Source organism: Nerophis lumbriciformis, linkage group LG21 (assembly GCF_033978685.3).
Source record: "Nerophis lumbriciformis linkage group LG21, RoL_Nlum_v2.1, whole genome shotgun sequence".
In the NCBI taxonomy this organism is placed as follows: Eukaryota; Metazoa; Chordata; class Actinopteri; order Syngnathiformes; family Syngnathidae; genus Nerophis; species Nerophis lumbriciformis.
The window spans coordinates 24,468,602-24,495,163 of NC_084568.2; the positions used below are offsets into that span (position 1 = coordinate 24,468,602).

The window sequence follows — 26,562 nt, forward strand, 5'->3', positions numbered from 1 at the left end:
CTCATCGACTCCATGCCACGCCGCATTAACGCAGTAATTGAGGCAAAAGGAGCTCCAACCAAGTATTGAGTATTGTACATGCTCATATTTTTCATTTTCATACTTTTCAGTTGGCCAACATTTCTAAAAATCCCTTTTTTGTATTAGCCTTAAGTAATATTCTAATTTTGTGACACACGGAATTTTGGATTTTCATTTGTTGCCACTTCAAATCATCTAAATTAAATGAAATAAACATTTGAATGCATCAGTCTGTGTGCAATGAATAAATATAATGTAGAAGTTACACCTTTTGAATGCAATTACTGAAATAAATCAAGTTTTTCAAAATATTCTAATTTACTGGCTTTTACCTGTATATAATGTAGTAACAGACACGATCATAACAATATGTAATATGTACAATATTTACCGTCTTTTGGTTAATTTAATCATTTCTGGGACTGTTTTCTTCAGCGCATTGATTTCGGTTTCCATTGCAGCGCACGTCTGAATTTCGGCAATAAATCTGAGTTTGATACATTCTGTATTATTTGCACAGCTATGTCATTTATTTAGAAATACTATTTTTCTATTTTATTTATGTTATGTAATAATGTGCTACTTAAACAGTTTATTTTTTGTGCTATTAATACCATCTTGACTAACTGGGTTAATAAAACCGCCACTGACTGTTTACATTACAGTTGTCATTCACTTCAATTTCAGTGAATCTCGCTCAAAATGTTATATCTTTTTACGTATACTTTTACCGGAAAATATATTGTGATATATATCAAATATCGAGTTTAAGTAAAAATATTTCGAGATATACATTTTTTGTCCATATCGCCCAGCCCTAGTGCATATGCTATCTGGCTAGCTGTGTAACAAACAAAACATGAAATGTTGGCTAATACTTTACAGATACAGTAATATGACTGTTCATGTTTTTCAATCAGGACAGATTGGTGTCATATCGCAGTGTTGTGCATTACAAACTCAAATGCGTAACATGCTGACAAAGAAGCTATCTTATCTCTTGCCATAGTCAGCTTTTACGGCTCATACCAAAGCACACCGATGTGTTACTACGCTAGAAAAATAGTTCCTTAGTGCCTTAGTGTTAACTCTTACAATAACAATGTTGCTACAGCTTGGTTATTATACAGGTTACGGAACATAAATGAAGTATTTAAAGTTTTTTAATGCATTTTTAAAGTGGATTTAGAGGTAGAATTGAGTGCTCTCATTAGCTGCATTGCTTGCCACCAAGAACAAGCCCATTTTTACATGTTAGAATGCAAAAAACATGTCTTCTTGGTTCTCATGATTGTGGAAAATAGGCAAAACTTTCAAAAAAGTGCAGATCCCCTTTAGGTCTGCCTGTATATCTATTTCATATATTTCACATCCTTATATAATCAGATTTTTCTTTGCTCTGCACCTTTCCTTTTGGTGCAGAACAAATAACACATACAGTATTTTCCTCCAACATGTTGATCAATTTACCATTTGCAAAACTTTAGGCTAGGCCCATTAGGGTTTTAAAGTACCTGCTAATTGAAACATATGAGCCAGTTAGCAAATCAATTAAATTTGAATTATTAAACCCCTTAATTGAAATCTACTTTCATAAACATCAGTACACAGGATGAACATTATGCACTTTATGGAGATTCTTGTATAGACAATCTTACAACAGTACAGTATTTATGCCTACTATTACACATCATGGCTTACCTGCACACAATGCTAATAACGTTCACTTTAAACCGTTTGTTTATTCATGTTTTACTTTTTCAATTGACAATTTCATTTGTTCACAAACATGGACATGTGCAAATAGGCTGAATGATGCTGATTTTGCCCAAAATAAGGGGATACATAAATTTATTGAGTCTCCATCAATCAAAATCTAAATCCTTGTTTGAGTTTAAACTGCCAAAAATGTCGAACATGATTGTATTCTATTAAGTATGCTATTGTTGTATTAATACTTGTGTACTTAATAAGTTATGTTTCTGCTGCCCCCAAGTGACTTCAAATCCACTACTGCAAATGCATTCATAATCAATAAGAAGCTTAGAAGAACTTTTACATTTACTCTGGGAAGCAGTTAGGGTACAGTATAGGCTACTATCAGGTTACACAGAATTAATAGAAGAATTATCTCTCGGTTTACAGTGTATTTGTTCCATATATTCAAATAAATGAGCCACGTAGTTGTACTTGATTAACCACATTTATTGGTTATTGAAAGTTGACACAACACATATTACTTTATTTACAATAAATATTTGTATGGAGGTCAGTTTGTGTCTTAAATACAAAAGCTTTTTTCGACACTGAATTAATTCATTTGTTTGCGTTTAAAAATCTAATTATACTGACACTTTCGATTAATATAAATATGTGAACAAAACATGTATTTAAAAGTTCAGTTTGTTAAAATGAATTGTTTCAAAATGTGTTGTGTAAAAATTCAGTGTAAGAAAAAAATGATTGTATTGAAATTTTATTTAGACTGAAGCAATCAATCCTATCTCAGAACCAGCCAATACGGTGCTTTGGTCTTAATTTACCAGAAATGGGTCCTCATTTTTGAAGCAACAAATGTTTTTGCTCTGAATTTTTCTGCACTGATTTTTTATTATTTTTTTTTATTTTTTACATAGAATTTTAATATTGTTTTTTATTTTTTTTACATTATTTTGCACTGAATTTTTTTTGTACACTGAATTTGTATACACTGCTTTTTTTACACTAATTTCTTTACACACTGAATTTCATCTAACTGATTTTTAACACAAATTTTCTTCACAAATGTCTATTCAATGAAGTTGTCAACGTATTTTCATGTCAAAAAAATTTTAGGTCACAAAATTCAAACAAAAAAAAAAGGAAAAAATAAAAGCTTGCGTAGTAATGACACAAATTAACCACCATACTTTAGCCTCAAAGACTTGAGTACATAATCCCTAATCGTTGTGATATAATCCAGATCGCTAGATGGCTCTACATGCATTTCAAGTAATTGTAGCAACAGTAGTTTACTGTGAGTTTTCACTATAATCATATTTAAAATATTGGTAATTTAACTTTCCGTATTAGCACTGAATTTGAACATCTTATTCGTACCACTTAAATGTGTATAGTTAAATTGAACCCTTTTCGTCATAGACATCTTAGAAGTAGACGCAGGATTGGCTGCTGTGACGCGAGAAATTCCGCCGCCATCTTGAAGTGGTGATGAGGAGTCGGCGAGCAGCCTGAACTGACAGTTGACAGGTAGAAAACAAAGATGGTGTTCAGCGTTTTCCTGCTCAAATGAGCGGACTGTTGAAAAATAGAATCGGGGGATTACTTCTCACAAGAAAGATTTAACATTAACGTACTATTGGTTGTATTTTGTGAAAAGAATATTACCACAGAGTTAAGGAACAAAGAGCTTCAATAGTACTGAAATTGTAGCCGCTAGCAAACAAAAGTATGACCATAATAGAATTGCTTGTCAATGAAATTAATTAAATTTAAAAATGTCATACTTGAATAACATAAAGTTTAAATCAATGATGAAGATAAAGATTGTAAGAGCCAACACAGAATTAAGACAGAATTTGGTTTTATTCTGAATCCAGTGAAACAGATTGGTGGTTTTATCTGATATGAAGACTTTCAGGTGTTTGTATATGTTTATGTTTAAGTATTTGGCAGACGCTTTTATCCAAAGCGACATACATAAAAAACACATATAAAACAATCACTGTAAACATTATCATTTAAGGGAAGATTGTAATACAAAGTGTCAAGAAAGAATAAACTCTCTGCTGCTGCAGCAACAGAGATACAGTCTATAGGTCCCTAAAATATATAGATATCTAATGTATTCATACATTGTTTATGTAGGATATATGCATGTATATATAACCTAATCATATTGTTTCTTGAATTTAAAAATATCTGACCGTTTTTTTCCCCCCTTCTCTGGGATTATATTCCCAGTTTTGATCTCGGACGTCTGGTCACTTATAGCATATAAGAATATTATATTACTGTTAAGCAAACTATGAATAATAAAATACGCCAAAACATGTGTCCTTTATCATAGCTACACGTATGACAAAAAAATCGCGTGAAAATCAGTGGTATTCAGTGAGGTAAAATGAATTAAATGCGCTGACAGTTCATTGCTCCTGCCAAATGAACTGCACTGAGTGGAGCAGATCACCACTCCAAGATGGCGGCCTTGCGTCTCGTCAGCGCCAATAGGCAGTAGCGCTCGATACTGCGTACACTTATAAGAGGTCTATGGTTTTCGTAATGACCAAGCGGTAATAAATGGATGGATAGATGGAACATACTAGCCTAGCTAGATTAGCCTAGTGGTTGCCTGGGCAAGTTTTCCATCGTGATTTACTGTGGTGAATTCTGTTGATGAATTTAACATCTAAAAGTGTCTAATTTGTAGGTTATATTTTTGAACATTTTTTACAGTATATAATTAAAACTAATTAGTAAAAAAAAATTTAAAACCTTACCTTATTTTTGACATTTGGGCACCAGGCTGTAGGTGGCGGTAGAGACAAGCCAATTTCTGAGAAAGAAAAATGCAGTCAACTTTACACTTTTTTAAAGCATCACGACAGTCTTGTTAGTGTGCATGAAGAAATGCAGATAATATTACTGATAACTCACCTTAGCTTTGTAATGGAAGGTTGCTAAATGCAGCCTTTTTAACATGTTTTAAGGCCACATTACTTTCTGGCTTCAGGACCCTCATAGCTAGCTGTAGCTATGCCTGTCTAAAACACAATCAATGCATCCTTGTTGCTGTTTTATATTTTTGATTTGCCTTATTTATAGCTCCATGAAACGGTCAACATTTTCTAAATATCAGAAACACTGTAAACCACAAAAATAAACACATTTGTTTAAAAATATCTCTCAGATGATGTGTGTATTATAGGCTGAAAATATTCTGGAATCCCAAAAAGAGGACACATGCGTGCCAAGGCCGGGACTAGGTGAAAATTTGCCAATGATACTCGAACTTTCTTTATAAATAATATATTTATTTAAATAAAGCATTTTTCTCCTCGGTTGACAGCAGTGTTGGCGCTAGGAATTTTCAAAATGGGGTCACACTTTTTTTAGCGTTTTGAAAAAAAATTATAAATGTTTGCATTATCCTGTTATCTCACATTCTATATTGTGTTTTGGAAAAAGGTTGTCATAAACGTTAACTAATTCATTAAAAAAATAATACAAAAAGAAAACAAATTTGTATACATATGTAAATGTATTCAGTTATAAACATTCATTCACTTTCTTCTTTCCTTCATGGATCTAAACTTTACCGCTGCTGGTAGTTTTTTCTATGTTTTTATTTAATAAGTTGTAGGTGTATTTATTTCAGTATAAAAGTGTAAAAAGTGTTTTGCTTGGGTCATGAAATGATGATAATGGTGTGCCTGGGCATACATACATTTCATATTTAACGCTTAAATCTCTGGCGTCTACATCAACTTCAGATCTATCCCTCATTTCAAAATGTTTTAGTTTTTTTATGTTGTTTTTTGGTTTGTTTGTTGTCCGCCCTTTTTTGTCAAACAAAACTATGTTTTTAATGGCAAACACACAAAATATGCAAAATCTTCCACCTAAAATAGTTTTCAAAGTGGAATATTTGATGTGAAATAATCGGAACCTTGGATAGGTCAATAATTCATAATAATATTGATTTTGATTCAATATTATATTTTGAGCAATGACAATTTGAAAGAAAAAAAAAAACAGCTTTGTTTTATTAGTCAACATTGCAACTTTTTCTACATTACATTTCACCTTTAAGCTTTTTTATTTCACTTTTGTTATATGTTTTTGTTTATTTTAATAGTATTTTTAGAATGTGCCGTGGGCCTTTAAAACATTAGCTGTGGGCCGCAAATGGCCTCCGGGGCACACTTTTGACACCCCTGCTATAGATAATATAAAAAATGAAATCTGATAAATCTATCGATAAAAAGCAGAGCCTGGCGACGCATGCGTGTTTATTAGGGGCGTAGGAAAAAAAAAAAAAATCGCGATTCTCACGTTGTGCGATTCAGAATCGAGTCGCATTTAAAAAAAAAGTATTTATTTATTTATTTATTTTTTAAATGAATCAATCCAACAAAACAATACACAGCAATACCATAACAATGCAATCCAATTCCAAAACCAAACCCGACCCAGCAACACTCAGAACTGCAATAAACAGAGCAATTGAGAGGAGACACAAACAGGACACAGAACAAACCAAAAGTATCCATTCATCCATTTTCTACCGCTTATTCCCTTTTGGGGTCGCGGGGGGCGCTAGAGCCTATCTCAGCTACAATCGGGCGGAAGGCGGGGTACATCAGTGACGTGCAGTCACTAGAGGCAGGTGAGGCCCTGCCTCACCTGCATCATGGAAAGAAAAAAAATGTAAAAAGAGAAAAAATTAAATTAAATTGTTATATGTATCCAGTGATTATACTATAAAGTTAGTTTCCATTTAACTTCACCAGTTTTAGATTATTTTTATTCAAAATCGCTGAATTTTCACATTTGCCGTTCAAATACTGAGAAGAGACGGTGCGGTGAACAGCAGCCAGTTGAGGCACGTCACTCAGTGCCGCAACATGGATTGCGCAATGACTCGGCTAACTGCTGGCCTGCTGTGCAGTGAGACTGTATTGCTATATGAACTATATTATACATTTCCATAGTTTAGTTAGCTGAGGTATATAATGTACAGTGCATTTTGTCAACAACTGTATGTGTGTAAAGTATTTCTTGTGCTGAGCGATCTTAAAACGGCTGCAAAAGACGCACTGGCTGAGGCTCGCCTCCTGCACCCCCGCCGTAGAATTGTTATATCAACTAAAGCCCACACTTAAACTTTCCACGTGCAAGATTGAATCTAAATTAAAAAAATTATTTCATAAGAAGCCAAAAAGTGCAAAAACAATAATGTTGGTGTTGGAGGAGTTGTGAATGACTGCAGGGACACAACATTAGATGCACCTGCTAATTCACAACTCCAACTGCGTGGCGCAGTGGGAGAATGGCCGTGCGCGACCGGAGGGTCCCTGGTTCAATCCCCACCTAGTACCAACCTCGTCATGTCCGTTGTGTCCTGAGCAAGACACTTCACCCTTGCTCCTGATGGGTGCTGGTTAGCGCCTTGCATGGCAGCTCCCTCCATCAGTGTGTGGATGTGTGTGTGAATGGGTAAATGTGGAAGTAGTGTCAAAGCGCTTTGAGTACCTTGAAGGTAGAAAAGCGCTATACAAGTACAACCCATTTATCATTTTGCACTTTTTGGCTTCTTATTAAATAACTTTTGTAACCTATTTTCATGGGCTTTCCTCTTTGTGATGTTAAGTTCCTGTTATGCGCTGTTATACAGTATATGCCTTGAGCTCTTATTTTGAAGGCGCTAAGAGCGGAAGTGATGTCACGTTGCGGAGGTTTTTGAAAGAAGGTAAATAAAGTGGTCCTCGTGTAAACTGGAGCCTCCGTGTTTGTTATTTTGTAGTTTCATACAGTATAGGCGACATTTATAAACCCTCGGTTACACTTTTTTAAATAGATTCAATCTTGCACGTGGAAAGTTTAAGTGAGGGCTTTAGTTGCGGCGCATGGACTTAATTTCTAAGTAAAGGTAAGACCATAATAAGGTTTTTTTTTTATTAAATGTGCTTTTTTGTGTGCTACAGTTTGTATGTGTAAAGTTAAAGTTAAGTTAAAGTACCAATGATTGTCACACACACACTAGGTGTAATGAAATGTGTCCTCTGCATTTGACCCATCCCCTTGATCACCCCCTGGGAGGTGAGGGGAGCAGTGGGCAGCAGCGGCGCCGCGCCTGGGAATCATTTTTGGTGATTTAACCCCCAATTCCAACCCTTGATGCTGAGTGCCAAGCAGGGAAGAATGCTGGTATGAGCTTTTAAACATAACCCGTTAACTGCTGCCAATCAAATGGTGAATAAGATACTCTTTAAGGTTCATATGTTTGTAAATCTGACTGTGATGAAGTCAGTGCCTCACCAGCCATCAACCTCACCGCACGTCACTGACCCTGGACAAGTCGCCACCTCATCGCAGAACAAACCAAAAGTAGTTAAACAAAAATTATTATCAACAACAGTATCAATATTAGTTACAATTTCAACATAGCAGTGACTAAAAATCCCTCATTGACATTATCATTAGACATTTATAAAAAAAAAAAAAAAATAAAATTAAAAAAAAAATAATAATAATAGTGTCACAGTGGCTTACACTTGCATCGCATCTCATAAGCTTGACAACACACTGTGTCCAATATTTTCACAAAGGTAAAATAAGTCATATTTTTGGTTCATTTAATAGTTAAAACAAATTTACATTATTGCAATCAGTTGATAAAACATTGTCCTTTACAATTATAAAAGTGTTTTACAAAAATCTACTACTCTGCTTGCATGTCAGCAGACTGGGGTAGATCCTGCGGAAATCCTATGTATTGAATGAATAGAGAATAGTTTTGAATCGGGGAAAAAACGTTTTTGAATCGAGAATCGTGTTGAATTGAAAAAAAAAAAAAAAAAAAAATCGATTTTGAATCGAGAATCGTGTTGAATTGGAAAAAAAAAAATCGATTTTGAATCGAATCGTGACCCCAATAATCGATATTGAATCGAATCGTGGGACACCCAAAGATTCACAGCCCTAGCGTTTATCATAACTCTCTCGCTCTCTCTGTCTCTGCCCCTCCCTCACGAATGCTGCTGCGTGCGCACACCTTCACAATTTGTTTTGTTTTCAACCCCTTCTTAACCCTGAACGTACATTGAAAATACACGCAACCCTAACTCAAAATGCCGGACATTTGAGGCATTTAAGAAACTCCGCCTGGACAGCAAAAGAGGACATGTCCGGGGAAAAGAGGACGTATGGTCAGTCTAGTGCAGTGGTTCTTAACCTTGTTGGAGGTACCGAACCCCACCAGTTTCATGTGCGCATTCACCGAACCCTTCTTTAGTGAAAAATAAAACGTTTTTTTTTTCAAATTCAAGACAAAGTTATATGTTTTTGGTAACACTTTAGTATGGGTAACATGTTCTAAGTAACAAATACTTAATTTAGAGTTATTTGGACACGAGGGGAACATATTCTAAGTAATAAAGACTTAATTTAGAGTTATTTGGTTAGGGTTATAATAAAGCCATGCTGAATAAGGCATTAATAAGTACTTAACAATGACTAGTTAAGAGACAATAGGTTACTAATTTGCATGTAAATAAGCTACTAATTAATGGTGAATATGTTCCCCATACTAAAGTGGTACCATGTTTTTTTTACTGGTGCATAAAATGAACCGTGCATGAACATCACCTTGTTCAAAGAACAAAACCAACACAGTGCATAAACTCACAACAAATTACACACCTGCAAATCAATCAGCTGTTGCCGTATCCGTAACACGCCGATAGGGAGAAGTTTGTATTTACACGATGAGTCGGGTGTGTTTTGATCTCCGGCGAACCCCTGAGGCCGATTCACCGAACCCCTAGGGTTTGATCGAACCCAGGTTAAGAACCACTGGTCTAGTGTATTATTACCCTGAGGGAAGGTTTTAACTCAGTGTATTGGGACTGTGCAGGTGTGCCTAATGAAGTGGTGTAGTGAGTGTGTGGGAGGCTGCAATGTTTTTTCTTACTGCGTTTGTGTGCACGTGTGCGTGTGGACGCTTGTTGCTATATTTGGCAGTCTGTAAAATATAGTTGAGTGAACTGGTTTTGCATAATCATATTTGTCATGTTCCACTGTTGTCTATTCTCAGAGGGAGAAACACAGCCTGCTGTCATCATTTCTGTTTACAATATAAATGTTTCAGGGGAATAAGAAACTTCCCCTTTTTCCTCCTCCTATTTCAGCGCCGACGGCGTGTACGAGGTGTCGTTCTACTCCAACGCGGTGGTGTCGTACGACGGCAGCATCTTCTGGTTGCCACCGGCCATCTACAAGTCGGCCTGCAAGATCGAGGTCAAGCATTTCCCCTTTGACCAGCAGAACTGCACCCTGCGCTTCCGCTCGTGGACCTACGACCGCACCGAGATCGACCTGGTTCTCCGCGCCGACGTCGCCAGCATGGACGACTTCACGCCCAGCGGCGAGTGGGACATCATCGCCCTGCCGGGGCGGCGGAACGAGAACCCGGCGGACCCCGCCTACGTGGACATCACGTACGACTTCATCATACGCCGCAAGCCCCTTTTTTACACCATCAACCTCATCATCCCCTGCGTGCTCATCACCTCCTTGGCCATCCTGGTCTTCTACCTGCCATCGGACTGCGGCGAGAAGATGACGCTTTGCATCTCCGTGCTTCTGGCGCTCACCGTCTTCCTGCTGCTTATCTCCAAAATCGTCCCACCCACCTCCCTGGATGTCCCCCTGGTGGGGAAGTACCTGATGTTCACCATGGTCCTGGTCACCTTCTCCATCGTCACCAGCGTGTGCGTGCTCAACGTGCACCACCGCTCACCCACCACGCACACCATGCCGCCGTGGGTCAAGGTGGTCTTCCTCAACAAGCTGCCCGCCTTGCTCTTCATGCGCCAGCCGAGGAACAGCTGCGAGCGACAGCGGCTGCGCCAACGGCGGAGAGCCCAGGAGCAGAAGGAGGGCGGGCGCGGGGGAGAGGCGGGGGCCCTCATGGTGGGGCTCGGGTTGGGGGGTAGCAACAGCGCGGGGGGCGGAGCCTCATCGGCGGCAGTGTTCAACAAGGAGGACAGTGACCCTTGTACCTGCTATGTGAACAGAGCGTCTGTCAAACAGTTCGGAGGAGACCTGGGTGCGAAGGGGGGGTCCCTGGACGGTCTGAACAGGGTGAGAGAGAGTCGGGAGGGGGGCTCTGGGAACCCCCTGAGAGGGAAGCAAGCAGCAGGGGGTCAGGCTCTCACGCAGGCTATCCTGGCTCAAGCCTGTCCCGGCTTCGATGAGGCGGTAGAAGGAGTGCGCTTCATCGCCAACCACATGAAGGGTGAAGACGATGACCAGAGTGTGAGTATCGGATTTCTGTACGTCTATTTAGAGACTATAAGGCACACTTGAAATCTTTTTATTTTCTCAAAAATCGACAGTGCGCCTGATATTGTACGAATTAATTCTGGTTGCGCTTACCGACCTCAGAGCAATTAAATTTTATCAGTGGTGGACAGTCAGGGCCAGCAAGATCATAATTAAAGATAAAAGTCATTTTTAACTTACTTTCCCTAAATATCTAAAAGTATTCATATTCTCTTCATGCTTGTTCCAGCGCTGTTGTTTTTAAGTTAGAGTTTGTATCAGTGACGTGCAGTCACTAGAGGCAGGTGAGGCCCTGCCTCACCTGCATCATGGAAAGAATAAAAATGTAAAAAAAAAAAAAAATTAAATTGTTATATGTATCCAGTGATTATACTATAAAGTTATTTTCCATTTAACTTCACCAGTTTTAGATTATTTTTATTCAAAATCGCTGAATTTTCACATTTGCCGTTCAAATACTGAGAAGAGAGTGCGGTGAACAGCAGCCAGTTGAGGCACGTCACTCAGTGCCGCAACATGGATTGCGCAATGACTCTGCTAACTGCTGGCCTGCTGTGCAGTGAGACTGTATTGCTATATGAACTATATTATACATTTCCATAGTTTAGTTAGCTGAGGTATATAATGTACAGTGTATTTTGTCAACAACTGTATGTGTGTAAAGTATTTCTTGTGCTGAGCGATCATAAAACGGCTGCAAAAGACGCACTGGCTGAGGCTCGCCTCCTGCACCCCCGCCGTAGAATTGTTATATCAACTAAAGCCCACACTTAAACTTTCCACGTGCAAGATTGAATCTATTTTAAAAAATGATTTCATAAGAAGCCAAAAAGTGCAAAAAACAATAATGTTGGTGTTGGAGGAGTTGTGAATGACTGCAGGGACACATTAGATACACTTGCAGACTGCAGGTGTACCTAATTCACAACTCCTCCAACACGAACATTATTGTTTTTGCACATTTTGGCTTCTTATTAAATAACTTTTGTAACCTATTTTCATGGGCTTTCCTCTTTGTGATGTTAAGTTCCTGTTATGCGCTGTTATACAGTATATGCCTTGAGCTCTTATTTTGAAGGCGCTTAGAGCGGAAGTGATGTCACGTTGCGGAGGTTTCTGAAAGAACGTAAATAAAGTGGTCCTCGTGTAAACTGGAGCCTCCGTGTTTGCTATTTTGTAGTTTCATACAGTATAGGCGACATTTATAAACCCTCGGTTACACTTTTTTAAACAGATTCAATCTTGCACGTGGAAAGTTTAAGTGAGGGCTTTAGTTGCGGCGCATGGACTTAATTTCTAAGTAAAGGTAAGACCATAATAAAGTTTTTTTTATTAAATGTGCTTTTTTGTGTGCTACAGTTTGTATGTGTAAAGTTAAAGTTAAGTTAAAGTACCAATGATTGTCACACACACACTAGGTGTAATGAAATTTGTCCTCTGCATTTGACCCATCTCCTTGATTACCCCCTGGGAGGTGAGGGGAGCAGTGGGCAGCAGCGGCGCCGCGCCTGGGAATCATTTTTGGTGATTTAACCCCCAATTCCAACCCTTGATGCTGAGTGCCAAGCAGGGAAGAATGCTGGTATGAGTTTTTAAACATAACCCGTTAACTGCTGCCAATCAAATGGTGAATAAGATACTCTTTAGGGTTCATATGTTTGTAAATCTGACTGTGATGAAGTCAGTGCCTCACCAGCCATCAACCTCACCGCACGTCACTGGTTTGTATCCAATCAGAATTCAGCTAGCGTATGTTGCCATGCTGTACCAAATCTGCCTGGGGCCTTCAGAATCAACTGCGAGTGAACGGGCACATACAGTTGATAGACATTTGCCATAGCCAATCAGAACACGAGTTGTTGTCAGTAAGGCCTTACGCTGTGATTGGATACTCACTTGGGAGTCCCAAGTGAGGGGGGTGTATATATTTTCAAGTATTTTTATATATATATATATAAATAAAAAAGACGGTACTTGCAAATCACCAGCACTTGTGTTCTAATCAGATCCAATACAAGGACTGGAGCAAATATTCAAAAACGATTCACACAAAATATTTTTCAACAGGACTTTAATATTATGTTACATGCTGCTCCAGTCCTGTTGGTGGCAGCACCGTACATTTACACACGGTGCCAACTGGATAAGAACGGAAATTGAACGTGTTCCATTGCAATCCTGCTGACGCACTGAGAAGTGACTAGTAGTGACCACCTCCCCAAAAATGCTGCGCCCTGCTTTTTTGCCTGCAGGCGTGACACACAATGAATGACTGAATTAAGCGTTTGTACACAGAGAAATGGTTCGCACACGGATGAATATTTGGCTCGATCTAAAATGTTGTAAATAGAAAAGTTTGCAAATAGAAGGGTTCTTAAAACGAGATTGCACTGTATTTATATCAACCGAAATTAATTGTCACTTGAGGGATTAAAGTTGATTGAATTGAGGTGGGAATCTTTGGGCACCTCACGTTCGATTCCGATTGAGTGACGATTCGATTCAGAATGGATTTTCGATTTAACACGATTCTGGTAAGGTATTATTTGGTATATAAATCATATTAAAACCTTTTTAAAACAGGTTACAGGTTGCAAAAGCTCCTCCTGGCTGCTGATGTATGATTTATGACCAACTCAGTGGCCAAGTGGTTAGAGCAGGGGTCACCAACCTTTTTGAAACCAAGAGCTACTTATTGGGTACTGGTTAATACGAAGGGCTACCAGTTTGATACACACTTAAATAAATTGCCAGAAATAGCCTATTTGCTCAATTTACCTTTAACTCTATGTTATTATTAATAATTAATGATATTTATCTTTGTGGAAACACTGATCATCTTAATGATTTCTCACAATAAATATATATAGAAACAGAAAAATATCAATATGCAACACTTTATTTTTATATTTTCTCTAAGTGCACATTTTTCAAATTGAACATTTTCAAATGATCACTTCTAAGACAGTCTTGTGAAATCACAATATCCCATGTTCACTAGCTAGCCACTAACATTTTTAGAAAAGAGGAGAAAACACGAAAAAAATGAAAATTAAATTTTGAAACATAGTTTATCTTCAATTTCGACTCTTTAAAATTCAAAATTCAACCGAAAAAAAGAAGAGAAAAACTAGCTAATTCGCATCTTTTTGAAAAAATTAATAGTATTTTTTTCTGATTAAGATTAATTTTAGAATTTTGATGACATGTTTTAAATAGGTTAAAATCCAATCTGGACTTTGTTAGAATATATAAAAAATTGGACCAAGCTATATTTCTAACAAAGACAAATCATTATTTCTTCTAGATTTTCCGGAACAAAAATTTTATAAGAAATTCAATAGGCTTTGAAATAAGATTTAAATTTGATCCTACAGATTTTCTAGATTTGCCAGGGTAATTTTTTGGGGAATTTTAATCATAATAAGTTTGAAGAAATATTTCACAAATATTCTTTGTCGAAAAAACAGAAGCTAAAATGAAGAATTAAATTAAAATGTATTATTCTTCACAATAAAAAAAAAAAATTTACTTGAACATTGATTTAAATTGTCAGGAAAGAAGAGGAAGGAATTTAAAAAGATAAAAAGGTATATGTGTTTAACAATCCTAAAATCATTTTTAAGGTTGTATTTTTTCTCTAAAATTGTCTTTCTGAAAGTTATAAGAAGCAAAGTAAAAAAAATAATTTATTTAAACAAGTGAAGACCAAGTCTTTAAATTATTTTCTTGGATTTTGAAATTCTATTTGAGTTTTGTCTCTCTTAGAATTAAAAATGTCGAGCAAAGCGAGACCAGCTTGCTAGTAAATAAATAACATTTAAAATATAGAGGCAGCTCACTGGTAAGTGCTGCTATTTGAGCTATTTTTAGAACAGGCCAGCGGGCTACTCATCTGGTCCTTACGGGCAACCTGGTGCCCGCGGGCACCGCGTTGGTGATCCCTGGGTTACAGTGTTCGCCCTGAGATAGGTAGGTTCTAAGTTCAAACCCCGGCCGAGTCATACCAAAGACTATAAACATGGGATCCATTTCCTCCCTGCTTGGCACTCAGCATCAAGGGTTGGAATTGGGGGTTAAATCACCAAAAATGATTCCCGGGCGTGGCTACCATTGCTGCCCACTGCTCCCCTCACATCCCAGGGGGTGAACAAGGGGATGGGTCAAATGCAGAGGACAAATTTCACCACACCTAGTGTGTGTGTGTGACAATCATTGGTACTTTAACTTGAACTTATACGCGCAATGTGGGCTCCGAGCAGAGTATGTTGTTGTGGCTTGCGCAGCCCTTTGAGACACTTGTGATTTAGGGCTATATAAATAAACATTGATTGATTGACGAATATTGGCCTTAAAAACTTATTTTTTTAAATATATTGAAAAAATGTAATTTACAAAATGCACGTAATGTTTATCATTGTATTGAAAAGAAAATGGAGCAACCCCAACCTAATCCCAGCTTTGCAATACTTAAAGAAATTTACAAAGCAAATGAGAAGTCTTACAAGTTGTCACAAAGCTGGAACGCAGCTTAGTGGCAAGACCCAAAGAGGCAGACAGTGAGTAAAATTATATATATATATATATATATATATATATATATATATATATATATATATATATATATATTTTTTTTTTTTTTTTTTTTTTTTTTTAAAGGGCGCACTTACACAGAGAGTAGAAAATAACAGAAAACTCACTCACAAAAGCAGTGGGACTTCTTTTGTGTCAGGAACATGTGCACGCGGAGCACGAGCTAATGTTCTGACTGAAATAGGAGACTGATTGGCAACCGGGTACAGGTGTGTGTCCCAGTTGCCAATCAAGCAGCAGGTGTGGAAGCTGCTACAAAAACCTACAAAATAAAGGCACAGGACCGGAAGTAAAATACCATACACCGAGAAAAAGCAGACATAAGTCCCTAAACAGTTACAAGGATGTAACACAAATACAATACTTCTTAAATACAATACTTAAAAAAAAAAAACATCACTAACACAGCGTGGTCCGTTCAAGTTCAAATGCCGTGTAGTTCATCGAGGCCCGTATCGGGAAAGACACACCAGACAGAGAGAGGCCTGAAAACATATTTAAAAAAAATATATTTCAATATGTATTGACAAAATCACACAGGTCAAGGTCAAAGTAGATTTAGTTATGTAGCACAATTCTAAAACAGACTACTGCCCCCGAAGTGCTGTACACATTAAAACCGAAAGTTAAATTATAACAAAAATCAAAATCTCAATAAGTACAGAACATTCTATATATATAAAACAGTTAAAATGCATAAAAAGTGCAAAAAAACTAAACATTTTTTTTAATGTAAAAAATAATAAAAATCACAATAAATACAAAACATTATAAATATAAAACAGTTAAAATGCATGCAAATGTTTAAAAAACAAGCATAGAAGATTTAAAAAAAATTTAAAAATTAAAATCACAATGAATACAAAACATTATGTGCAGTTAAAATGCATACAAAAAGTGAAAAAAAACTAAAGCGTAGAAGATTAAAAAATTTAGAATAAAAATCACAATAAATACAAAACATTCTAGATATAAAACAGTTAGAATGAATAAAAAAGTTTAAAAACCAAAAACGTAGAAGATTAAAAATATATAAAAAAATAATAAAAATCACATTAAATACAAAACATTATAAATATAAAACAGTTAAAATGCAAACAAAAGTTCAAAAAAACAAAAGCATAGAAGATTAAAAAAATATTTAAATAAATAAATGATAAATGGGTTGTACTTTGTATAGCGCTTTTCTACCTTCAAGGTACTCAAAGCGCTTTAAAAAAAAAAAAAAAAATCACAATGAATACAAAACATTCTGTGCAGTTAAAATGAATTGAAATAGTGGAAAAAAAACTAAAGCGTAGAAGATAAAACAATTAAAAAAATAAAAATCACAATGAATACAAAACATTCTAGATATAAAACAGTTAAAATGCATAAAAAAGTTCAAAAACCAAAAACGTAGAAAATAAAAAAATATAAAAAATAATAAAAATCACAATAAATACAAAACATTCTTTATATAAAACAGTTCAAATGCATAGAAATAGTCAAATTAAAATAAATAAAATAAAGGGTAGAGGAGTTAAAAAAAAAAAATCACAATAAGTACAAAACAGTTGAAATGCATAACAAAGTTCAAAATAACAAAAGCGTAGAAGATTTAAAAAATAATAAAAATCACAATAAATACAAAACATTCTATATATATATATAACAGTTAAAAATGGCTAAAAAGAAAAAGATAAAAATGTCTGTACATAAATCTGGCTCAGCTTGTGTTAAACGCCAGCACAAATAAGTGAGTTTTTAAAGAAGATTTAAAAGTACCGAGAGATGTTGCCGCTCTGAGATTCCGAGGGAGCGCGTCCAAAGCTTAGAGCGTGCTACTGCAAAACCTCTGTCTCCTCTAGTCTTCAGGCTCCACCTCGGGCATTCTAAACAGCACTGGTCAGAATGTTTATCAATCTCATTAAAAATATAGAGCAACTCCAACACAACCCCAGCTTTACAATACTTACGATAGAAAAAATGACAAAGCAAACAAATAATCTACTCAGTGGCCTAGTGGTTAGAGTGTCCGCCCTGAAATCGGTAGGTCGTGAGTTCAAACCCCGGCCGAGTCATACCAAAGACTATAAAAATGGGACCCATTACCTCCCTGCTTGGCACTCAGCATCAAGGATTGGAATTGGGGGTTGAATCACCAAAATTGATTCCCGGGCGCGGCCACCGCTGCTGCTCACTGCTCCCCTCACCTCCCAGGGGGTGATCAAGACTGATGGGTCAAATGCAGAGAATAATTTTGCCACACCTCGTGTGTGTGTGACAATCATTGGTACTTTAACTTTTAATATTAATAATAGTTGTTTAATGTTTTAATTGATTAGAAAAATTTCACAAAAAACAACTTTTTAATACATTTTGTTTTATTCTCAAAAATTAAGAATTGATTTAGAATCGGAATAAATAAAAATTGCGATTTGGATGTGAATCAATTTTTTCGAGCACCCCTAATATGTATGTTTGGGTTTTTTTAGCTTTTAAAAAATTGGACGCACATGCGCCATGGCCAAATATGCAAATTAAACAATGATGTCACCTATATTTGCTTGGGTCGATGTGAAAGTGATGCACGCCTCCGTGGGCAGTCATCACTGACGTTACCATGGCAACGCCCGTCCTCCCACTCCTCCTCCCCCTTGCACCATCACCATCACCATCATCATCATCGCTCTCTCTAGTCTCACGTCCTTGCCTTCATCCTTGACTCGTGCCGAGACCTCATCAGCGCCAGGCGCCAGTCCCAGCTCGTATTAACCCCTTCACCTCCATTAGCCCGCGAGGATCGCTGCTAAAGAGTGTGGCTAATCTGTGTCTCCCACTCCGTTGTACACAGGTGAGCGAGGACTGGAAGTACGTCGCCATGGTGATCGACCGCCTCTTCCTGTGGATCTTTGTGTTCGTGTGCGTGTCCGGCACTTTGGGCATGTTCATGCAGCCGCTCTTCCAGAATTACACAGCCAAGAGCATCCACATGCCCGGATGAGCGGCGCCTCACGCGCATACACACACACCTACACGCACACACATGGCGAGCACGCTGACGGGACAGCGCCCCGACCTGCCCCCTCCACCCTTTGAGTCAGAGGTGCGAGAGGGGGCTTTTATTTGCTCAAAAAGAGACAGGATGTGAACGGCAACTTTCCAGAAACTTGTTTTTGTCTCTTAAGAGAAAAGGTGGTACTCTTACCTTTTCCCCCCCTACCCCCTCGCTCATCCTGCATCATAGCCCCCCCTCCTGCCACCCCCCCCCCCCCCCCCCCGATTAGGGGGAAAAGTTGGAAATTGGTGAATGAATCCACCATGAAGTGACCAGCAAACGCGGTACCTTCTGTCTATATTTCAGAATAAAAGCACGACAGATTGTTGTTGAGTCCAAGAATGTTAGCAGGAAGTAAAAAAAAAAAAGAAGAAAACCTTCCAACCTCAGGACTACACCTCATGATGATGATGATGCACACGAAGAAGAAGCTCAAAAATAATATAGAAGTTATATAGTTAAGTTGTCATTGTTCCTGTCAACTTCCTGTTGCCATCTTTCTTTCCTTGCCATGTCTCCTAACTCCTCCACTTGTCCTGTCCTTGTCTCTCTCTTGTCTTCCTTTTCCTGCAACACATATTTTCCTCCTTTCCTTCCAAACCAGGGGTGTCCAAGCATTTTTTTAAGGGGGGTGTTACGGTTGTACGGGGGAAGAAGACGGCACAGAAAGGAGGGGACGTCATTTTATCTCTGTGTTTATTTACATATGTATATAAATAGGAAATAATAATTAAAGCTGCAAGCAGCGATGGACGGGACCGACTTTGACGGCACATAAAATCCAAACCGGAGCAGTAATTAAAACTCTTTGGTCAACTTTTAATCAGAAGGGTTCAATCTCTCTCCTGTGCTAGTTTGAAGCCGACACGACAAACGCGCTCAGAGGAGATGATGTTTGAAAAAAGGTGACCGGTTTTTACAAAACTTTTGTTTTGAAGGGGGAATTGCAAACTTCCTGTTGGTTTTTGCTGAAGGATGTCAGTGTATTAAATGTAGGTCTAAGTGAGACCTACATTGAGGTTTCATGTCTCTAAGGCATTCCTACTGGAAGTTACAGGCAGTTTTGTCTGAGTTTTCTTCCTAGGAGCAGTTGTGTCTGTGTTTTCTTCCGAGGGGGCGCGAGAGCGCAATTTTGAGTTTTGGGGTTGGGTTTTTTATTAGATCGCAATTTTTGCCAGTCCTGATGTGTGTGTCCAGTTTGGTGAGTTGTGAAGCATGTTAGGGGGTCAAATTACAGCTCAAAGAGGTGAATGTTTTTACTAAACTTTTGTTTTGAAGGGGGAATTGCCAACTTCCTGTTAATTTTTGCTGAAGGATGTCAATGTATGAAATCTAGACCTACATAGAGGTTTTTGTTTCATGTCTCTACGACATTCCTACCGGAAGTTATAAGCAGTTTTGTCTGTGTTTTTTCCTAGGGGGCGCTATAGCGCAATTTTGAGTTTTGGGGTTTGTTTTTTTTATTAGATGGCAATTTTTGCCAGTCCTGATGTGTGTGTCAAATATGGTGAGTTTTGAAGCATGTTTAGAGGGTCAAATTACAGCTCAAAGAGGCGGCGGTATAATAATGAAGAATAAAACGCACAAAATACAATAGGGTCCTCTGTCCCAAAGGGACATTGCGGTCCCTAATAATAAACAAGGGAATGGAGTGTGACTAATCCAAAAGCGTATGGTGTGCAACTATGTGTAGGAATTAAATGAGGAGTGTTGCCCGTAGTGTTGTGCGAGAGGCAGAAGTCCAAGAGGGGCAAGGCTGGCTCTGGGGTCCGTGAGCAGACGTGAGGTCGAGGGGAAGGGGTCCAGGCGGAAGGTCGAGATCCAAGAGGCAGCCAGGGAAGCAGAGGGAATACGGGGAGACGAGACGCACAGCTCGTGACACGGGAACGGAGGTACGCTGCTGGAAGGCGACAAGGGGGACACGAGACAAATAAACACAACAGGGGAGAAACACAGAGAGAGAAAGAGTGCATAGAGCTTGCTAGGTTCGGCTTACTGTACAGGACAGGTCGTTACGTTCTGGCCCAGAATAGCAGGTTGCGGTGGCTTAAGAAGGCAGCTCGTCTCATCAGTGACAGGTGTGTTGATTGCTGATGATTGTATGCAGCTGCTTGCTGCAGCCGGCGTGGAGCTCCTGGAGGTGCGCCCAGCATGGTAGACAGATGAATGTGCAATGCAAATCAAAGCATGCGGGGGCCATTTTGATATTTTTCACTTTCAAAACCAATATGTAGATTTTTTTATAAGCTTTAGAGCCCCCCTTAACAATTTCCCTTGTGAATCATTAAAGTTTGTCTCAGTCTTAGTGTTGAAAATAATTCATATATGTATTTTCTTTTTATTGATTTAATGCTTACATTTCTAGATCAGGTGTATGTTTTGCAATGTTGTATGCCCTTTTTGTCAAAACCCTGTTTTTTTTATGGCAAAAACACAAACTATGCAATATTTCCCGCTAAAAATAATTTCCAAGTGGAATATTTAATGTCATGTAATCGGAGCCTTGAATAGGTCAATGAATTATAACAACATTGATTATTATTATTAATTCATTATTATTATTTTTTTAATCAATGACAGTATCTACAAAAAAAAAGTCCCACTAGAATTCTCGGGGATCCACAAAAACGGCCCACTCATAAAAGTGTTAAATATGATAATTTTTTATAATTTTTTTAAATGTTTTTGTTTGTTGTATGCCCTTTTGTCAAAGAAAAAACATATTTTAGACTTAAAATATGCAATGTTTTAAGTGGAATTTTTTATGTCAAGTATTTGTAGCTTTGAATAGGTCAATAAATATTTTTTGATCAATGTCAGTATTTACAAAAAAAAAGTCCCACTAAAATTCTTGGTGATTCCAAAAAACGGCCCACTCATAAAAGTGTTAAAAATTATAATTTTTTATATTTTTTTCATGTTTTTGTTTGTAGTATACCCTTTTTGTCAAAGAAAAAATTAGTGGAACACTTTGGACACCTGTGTTGTATACGTTACCTTCTGTTTTCCTCCTTTCTTATCTTTCCTTGCCTATTTTTCTCCTCTGTTGTCTCGTTTCCTCACCTACCTTTCATTTCCTTTACTCCTCGCCTCCTTATTTCCTTCCTTGAGTTGCCTCAGTCTCCTTGTTTTCCTCTCCCAGCTTTTTGTCCCCCTTCTCTGTCCTTCCTGTGCATATACAGTCGGAAACATACGCTCCCTGCCATCATCTTTCATATCCTCTCCTCTGGAAGAAACATTTCATTCTGTTAGAGATCCACACTGCTCACACGCCCTGCCACAGACCAGCTAAAGGCTTTTTTCGGGCTCACGCTGTCGGGGGGGAAGGGAGCGCGGCTGAATGAATTTTTCAATAAAGGACGAGGAGATGTGGACTATGAGTCACGAGCATCAGCAGGGAAGAGGATGCATACTGTATGGTTATGATACACCGTGATCAATGATATCATGCGGACCTCCAGCAAGAGCACAAGTCCGCTGTTGCTTATTTTTACACTCACAGGAACTCTGAAGAGTCGGACAATTTACAGTCGGTCCCTAAAATGTGTCTCTTTGACCTCTGACCTGTCCACTCTCTGTCTTTGTCGTCTCACTGATGCAAACATGACACCCCCTCCCTCCCCCCCAACTGTGGCAGTCCAATAAAGGTTGTAGGTTGAGCAGGGATGTGTTTGTGTCATGGACGCATGCAAACTCACACCACTCCACTTCTTCAAAAATGACCCCAAGCAGTTCTCATGGAAGCTTCTATGAAACCTTTCATTCTTAGCAACTCTTGACTGTCCAACTCACACATCTGACGCAACTTTGACTGTCAATACTGTCCCACTTACACATTTGATGTCATCTCTCACATCTGATTCAACTTTGACTGTCAATACTGTCCCACTTACACATTTGATGTCATCTCTCACATCTGATTCAACTTTATCTGTCAATACTGTCCCACTTACACATTTGATGTCATATCTCACATCTGATTCAACTTTGACTGTCAATACTGTCCCACTCACACATCTAATGCAACTTTGACTGTCAATACTGTCCCTCTTACACATCTGATGCAACTTTGACTGTCAATACTGTCCCACTTACACATCTGATGCAACTTTGACTGTCAATACTGTCCCACTTACACTTCTGATGCAACTTTGCATGTCAATACTGTCCCACTTACACATCTGATGCAACTTTGACTGTCAATACTGTCCTACTTACACATTTGATGTCATCTCACACCGGATGCAACTTTGACTGTCAATACTGTCCCACTTTCACATCTGATGCAACTTTGACTGTCAATACGGTTCCACTTACACATCTGATACAACTTTCACTGTCAATACTGTCCCACTTACACATCTGATGCAACTTTGACTGTCAACTTACACATCTGATGTCATCTCTCACATCGGATGCAACTTTGACTGTCAATACTGTCCCGCTTACACATCTGATGTCATCCCTCACATCTGATGCAACTTTGACTGTCAATACGGTCCCACTTACACATCTGATACAACTTTCACTGTCAATACTGTCCCACTTACACATCTGATGCAACTTTGACTGTCAACTTACACATCTGATGTCATCTCTCACATCGGATGCAACTTTGACTGTCAATACTGTCCCACTTACACATCTGATGTCATCTCTCACATCTGATGCAACTTTGACTGTCAATACTGTCCCAATTACACATCTGATGTGATCCCTCACATCTGATGCAACTTTGACTTTCAATACTGTCCCACTTACACATCTGGTGCAACTTTGACTGTCAATACTGTCCCACTTACACATCTGATATCATCTCTCACATCTGATGCAACTTTGCATGTCAATACTGTCCCACTTACACATCTGATGCAACGTTGACTGTCAATACTGTCCCACTTACACATCTGATGTCATCTCTCACATCGGATGCAACTTTGACTGTCAATACTGTCCCACTTACACATCTCATGCAACGTTGACTGTCAATACTGTCCCACTTACACATTTGATGTCATCTCTCACATCTGATGCAACTTTGACTGTCAATACTGTCCCACTTATACATCTGATGTGATCCCTCACATTTGATTCAACTTTCACTGTCAATACCGTCCCACTTACACATCTGACGTCATCTCTCACATCTGATGCAACTTTAACCGTCAATACTGTCCCACTTATACATCTGATATTATTTCTCACATCTAATGCAACTTTGACTGTCCCACTTACACATCTGATGTCATCCCTCACATCTGATGCAACTTTCACTGTCAATACTGTCCCACCTACACATCGGATGTCATCTCTCACATCTGATGCAACTTTAACCGTCAATACTGTCCCACTTATACATCTGATATTATTTCTCACAACTAATGCAACTTTGACTGTCCCACTTACACATCTGATGGCATCCCTCACATCTGATGCAACTTTGACTGTCAATACTGTCCCACTTACACATCTGATGTCATCCCTCACATCTGATGCAACTGATACATCTACCAATTTTTTTTAATTTTTTTTTTTTTATAAAATATCATTATTAAGTGAGAAAAAACTCATTGATCATCCAATACCAGTGGAAAGTATATGATGACATGCTCATTCAATAGCAAAGTACAGATACAGTATATTTACTGGTACTGCTAAATGTATTTTCAAAAGGTACGTAAGGGGGGGTCCAATATGTTTTTACTTTTCCCCATGGGCCCCGGAATTCGCGAATGCTCCCCTTGTTGACGCCGGTACAGTAAGTACAGTAAGTACAGTAAATACTGTTAAAGACAGAGGGTTTTTCCCACAATTCCCATTAATCTTCTCCCACAGGATGGAATGAAAGAAAGAACCCTTTCCTGCCTTTATAATATGGAGGCTGCGAAGCTTCCCCTTTAAACACACACACGCACGCACAAACACACACATACACACATTAACACACATTGTCATTTTTCCACTGCGTGGATTTGAAACAATCACGGGTGTGAGTTGTGTTAGTGGACAGTCGCAGTCTAAAGTTTCTCATTCAGCAGCATTAAGAAAAACATGGAAACTTTTGTCCTACTTCTTGCAATCATGTCAAAAATGCTGCAACATACCACTTTTGGTACGCAGGCTCCCTCTAGTGGTGCATAAGAACATGACAAATGCAATTGCATTCAAGAGCTTTACTGTATTGTACCACTTCGTAGTTTTTGTTAGTAAGTTCCAAAAGGTCAAACAAAAATTCATCATAAAAAAAATTGAAGCAATCACAGAAATATGAACAAAAAAACCTATCTTTGGCGAAGAGTGGAGAGCTGCAACTTATTTTGGCCCTATGTTAGATTATTTTGCAGTTATTCAATAAAACAGGGATTCTGAACCCTTTTGACCTTGGGGCCCAAGTTTTCCACTACAGAGGGGCACGGGTCCCACTCAAACATTAACACTAACTTAAATGTTACTCTTGATTGTAATGGTATTCAATAATTATAGCTACCCTACATACACTTTAACAGGATAAGCCCTTAAAATAATATGAAGGCATGTGTTGATCACAAAGATTATAATCAAGGCTTAGGTCAGGCTGATACCAAAAAAATAAATACTCATCAAATGTACTGGAAATGAAGGGACTTACATACAATTATGCAGTGCTGAAATAAACAAATCCAAACTAGATTAATAATATATAATGATAATATTATACATATAAATGTTTCATAAATAAACTGTTAATAAAATAAAAGTGCAAACAACGATACAGCTTCACCAATTTAGTCATATTTTTTGCGCTGAAGAAACTTCTCTATAATTTCTTCTGTTTGTTTTAGATGGTCATTACTGCCACAAGTGGTGGAAAAGTGTATTACACCTGAGTACCGCCGCAACCCACTGTTGAGAAACAGATATATTTTAGCGGCCCTTTAAGGGGGCACTCAAAGAAACACTGAAAAAAAAAGTTACATTTTTTTAATTTGGATTTAGTCGACTACACATAGGATTATTTGTTTAGACAAGTTTGTAACGTACAATCTTTGGCTGTATGATAACTGTTAACCACTTTAAAATGAGTGACAGACCACATTAAATTACATGGCGGGCCAATTTAAAATGAAGTGGTGGACCACATAAAATGGTTTGGCTGGCCATGTTAGAAGGATGTGGCAGGTCACATTAAAATTATTTGACAGACCACATTAAATGACATTGCTGGCCACTTAAAATTAAGTGGTGGACCGCATAAAATGGTTTGGAGGGCCAATTTAACATGATTTGACAGACCACGTTAAATGACATTGCTGGCCACTTAAAATTAAGTGGTGGACCACATAAAATGGTTTGGAGGGCCACTTTAAAATTATTTCACAGACCACTTTAAAATATTTTGACAGACCACATTAAATGACATTGCTGGCCACTTAAAATGAAGTGGTGGACCACATAAAATGGTTTGGAGGGCCACTTTAAAATGATTTGACAGACCACGTTAAATTACATTGCTGACCACTTAAATTGAAGTGGTGGACCACATACAATGGTTTGGAGGGCCACTTGAAAATGATATGACAGACTACATTAAATGACAAGGCTGGCCACTTAAGATGAAGTGGTGGACCACATAAAATGGTTTGGAGGGCCGCTTTAAAATAATATGACAGACCACATTAAATGACATTGCTGGCCACTTAAAATGAAGTGATGGACCACATTAAATGACGTAGCGCACCACATGAAACGATGTGGTGGGGAACGTTATAATTATGTGGTGTGCCACTTTAAAATCATTGGACGGGCCACAATAATATGATGTAGCAGGCCATGATAAAACGATGTGTCAGAACGCGTTAATG

The 26,562-nt window shown here is 38.1% G+C and overlaps 1 protein-coding gene and 1 long non-coding RNA gene across 2 annotated transcripts in view; one reads left to right on the forward strand and one right to left on the reverse strand.

Annotated features, from left to right (window-relative positions):
* The window catches only part of chrnb2 (cholinergic receptor, nicotinic, beta 2), a 105,108-nt gene extending 82,728 nt beyond the window's left edge, over window positions 1-22,380 (forward strand). Inside the window, exons 5-6 of the mRNA XM_061982576.2 lie at window positions 9,933-11,061; window positions 18,518-22,380. Of these exons, the coding sequence (XP_061838560.1) occupies window positions 9,933-11,061; window positions 18,518-18,667 (1,279 nt within the window). The 3' untranslated portion in view covers window positions 18,668-22,380. The remainder of the gene's footprint in view (window positions 1-9,932; window positions 11,062-18,517) is intronic.
* Window positions 2,611-15,854, reverse strand: LOC133620924 (uncharacterized). The gene is made up of 3 exons (XR_009817588.2): window positions 15,793-15,854; window positions 4,521-4,576; window positions 2,611-3,318 (listed from the first exon to the last, which is right to left on the reverse strand). It is a non-coding gene; the product is annotated as an uncharacterized lncRNA (long non-coding RNA).
* Window positions 22,381-26,562: the final 4,182 nt, after the last annotated feature.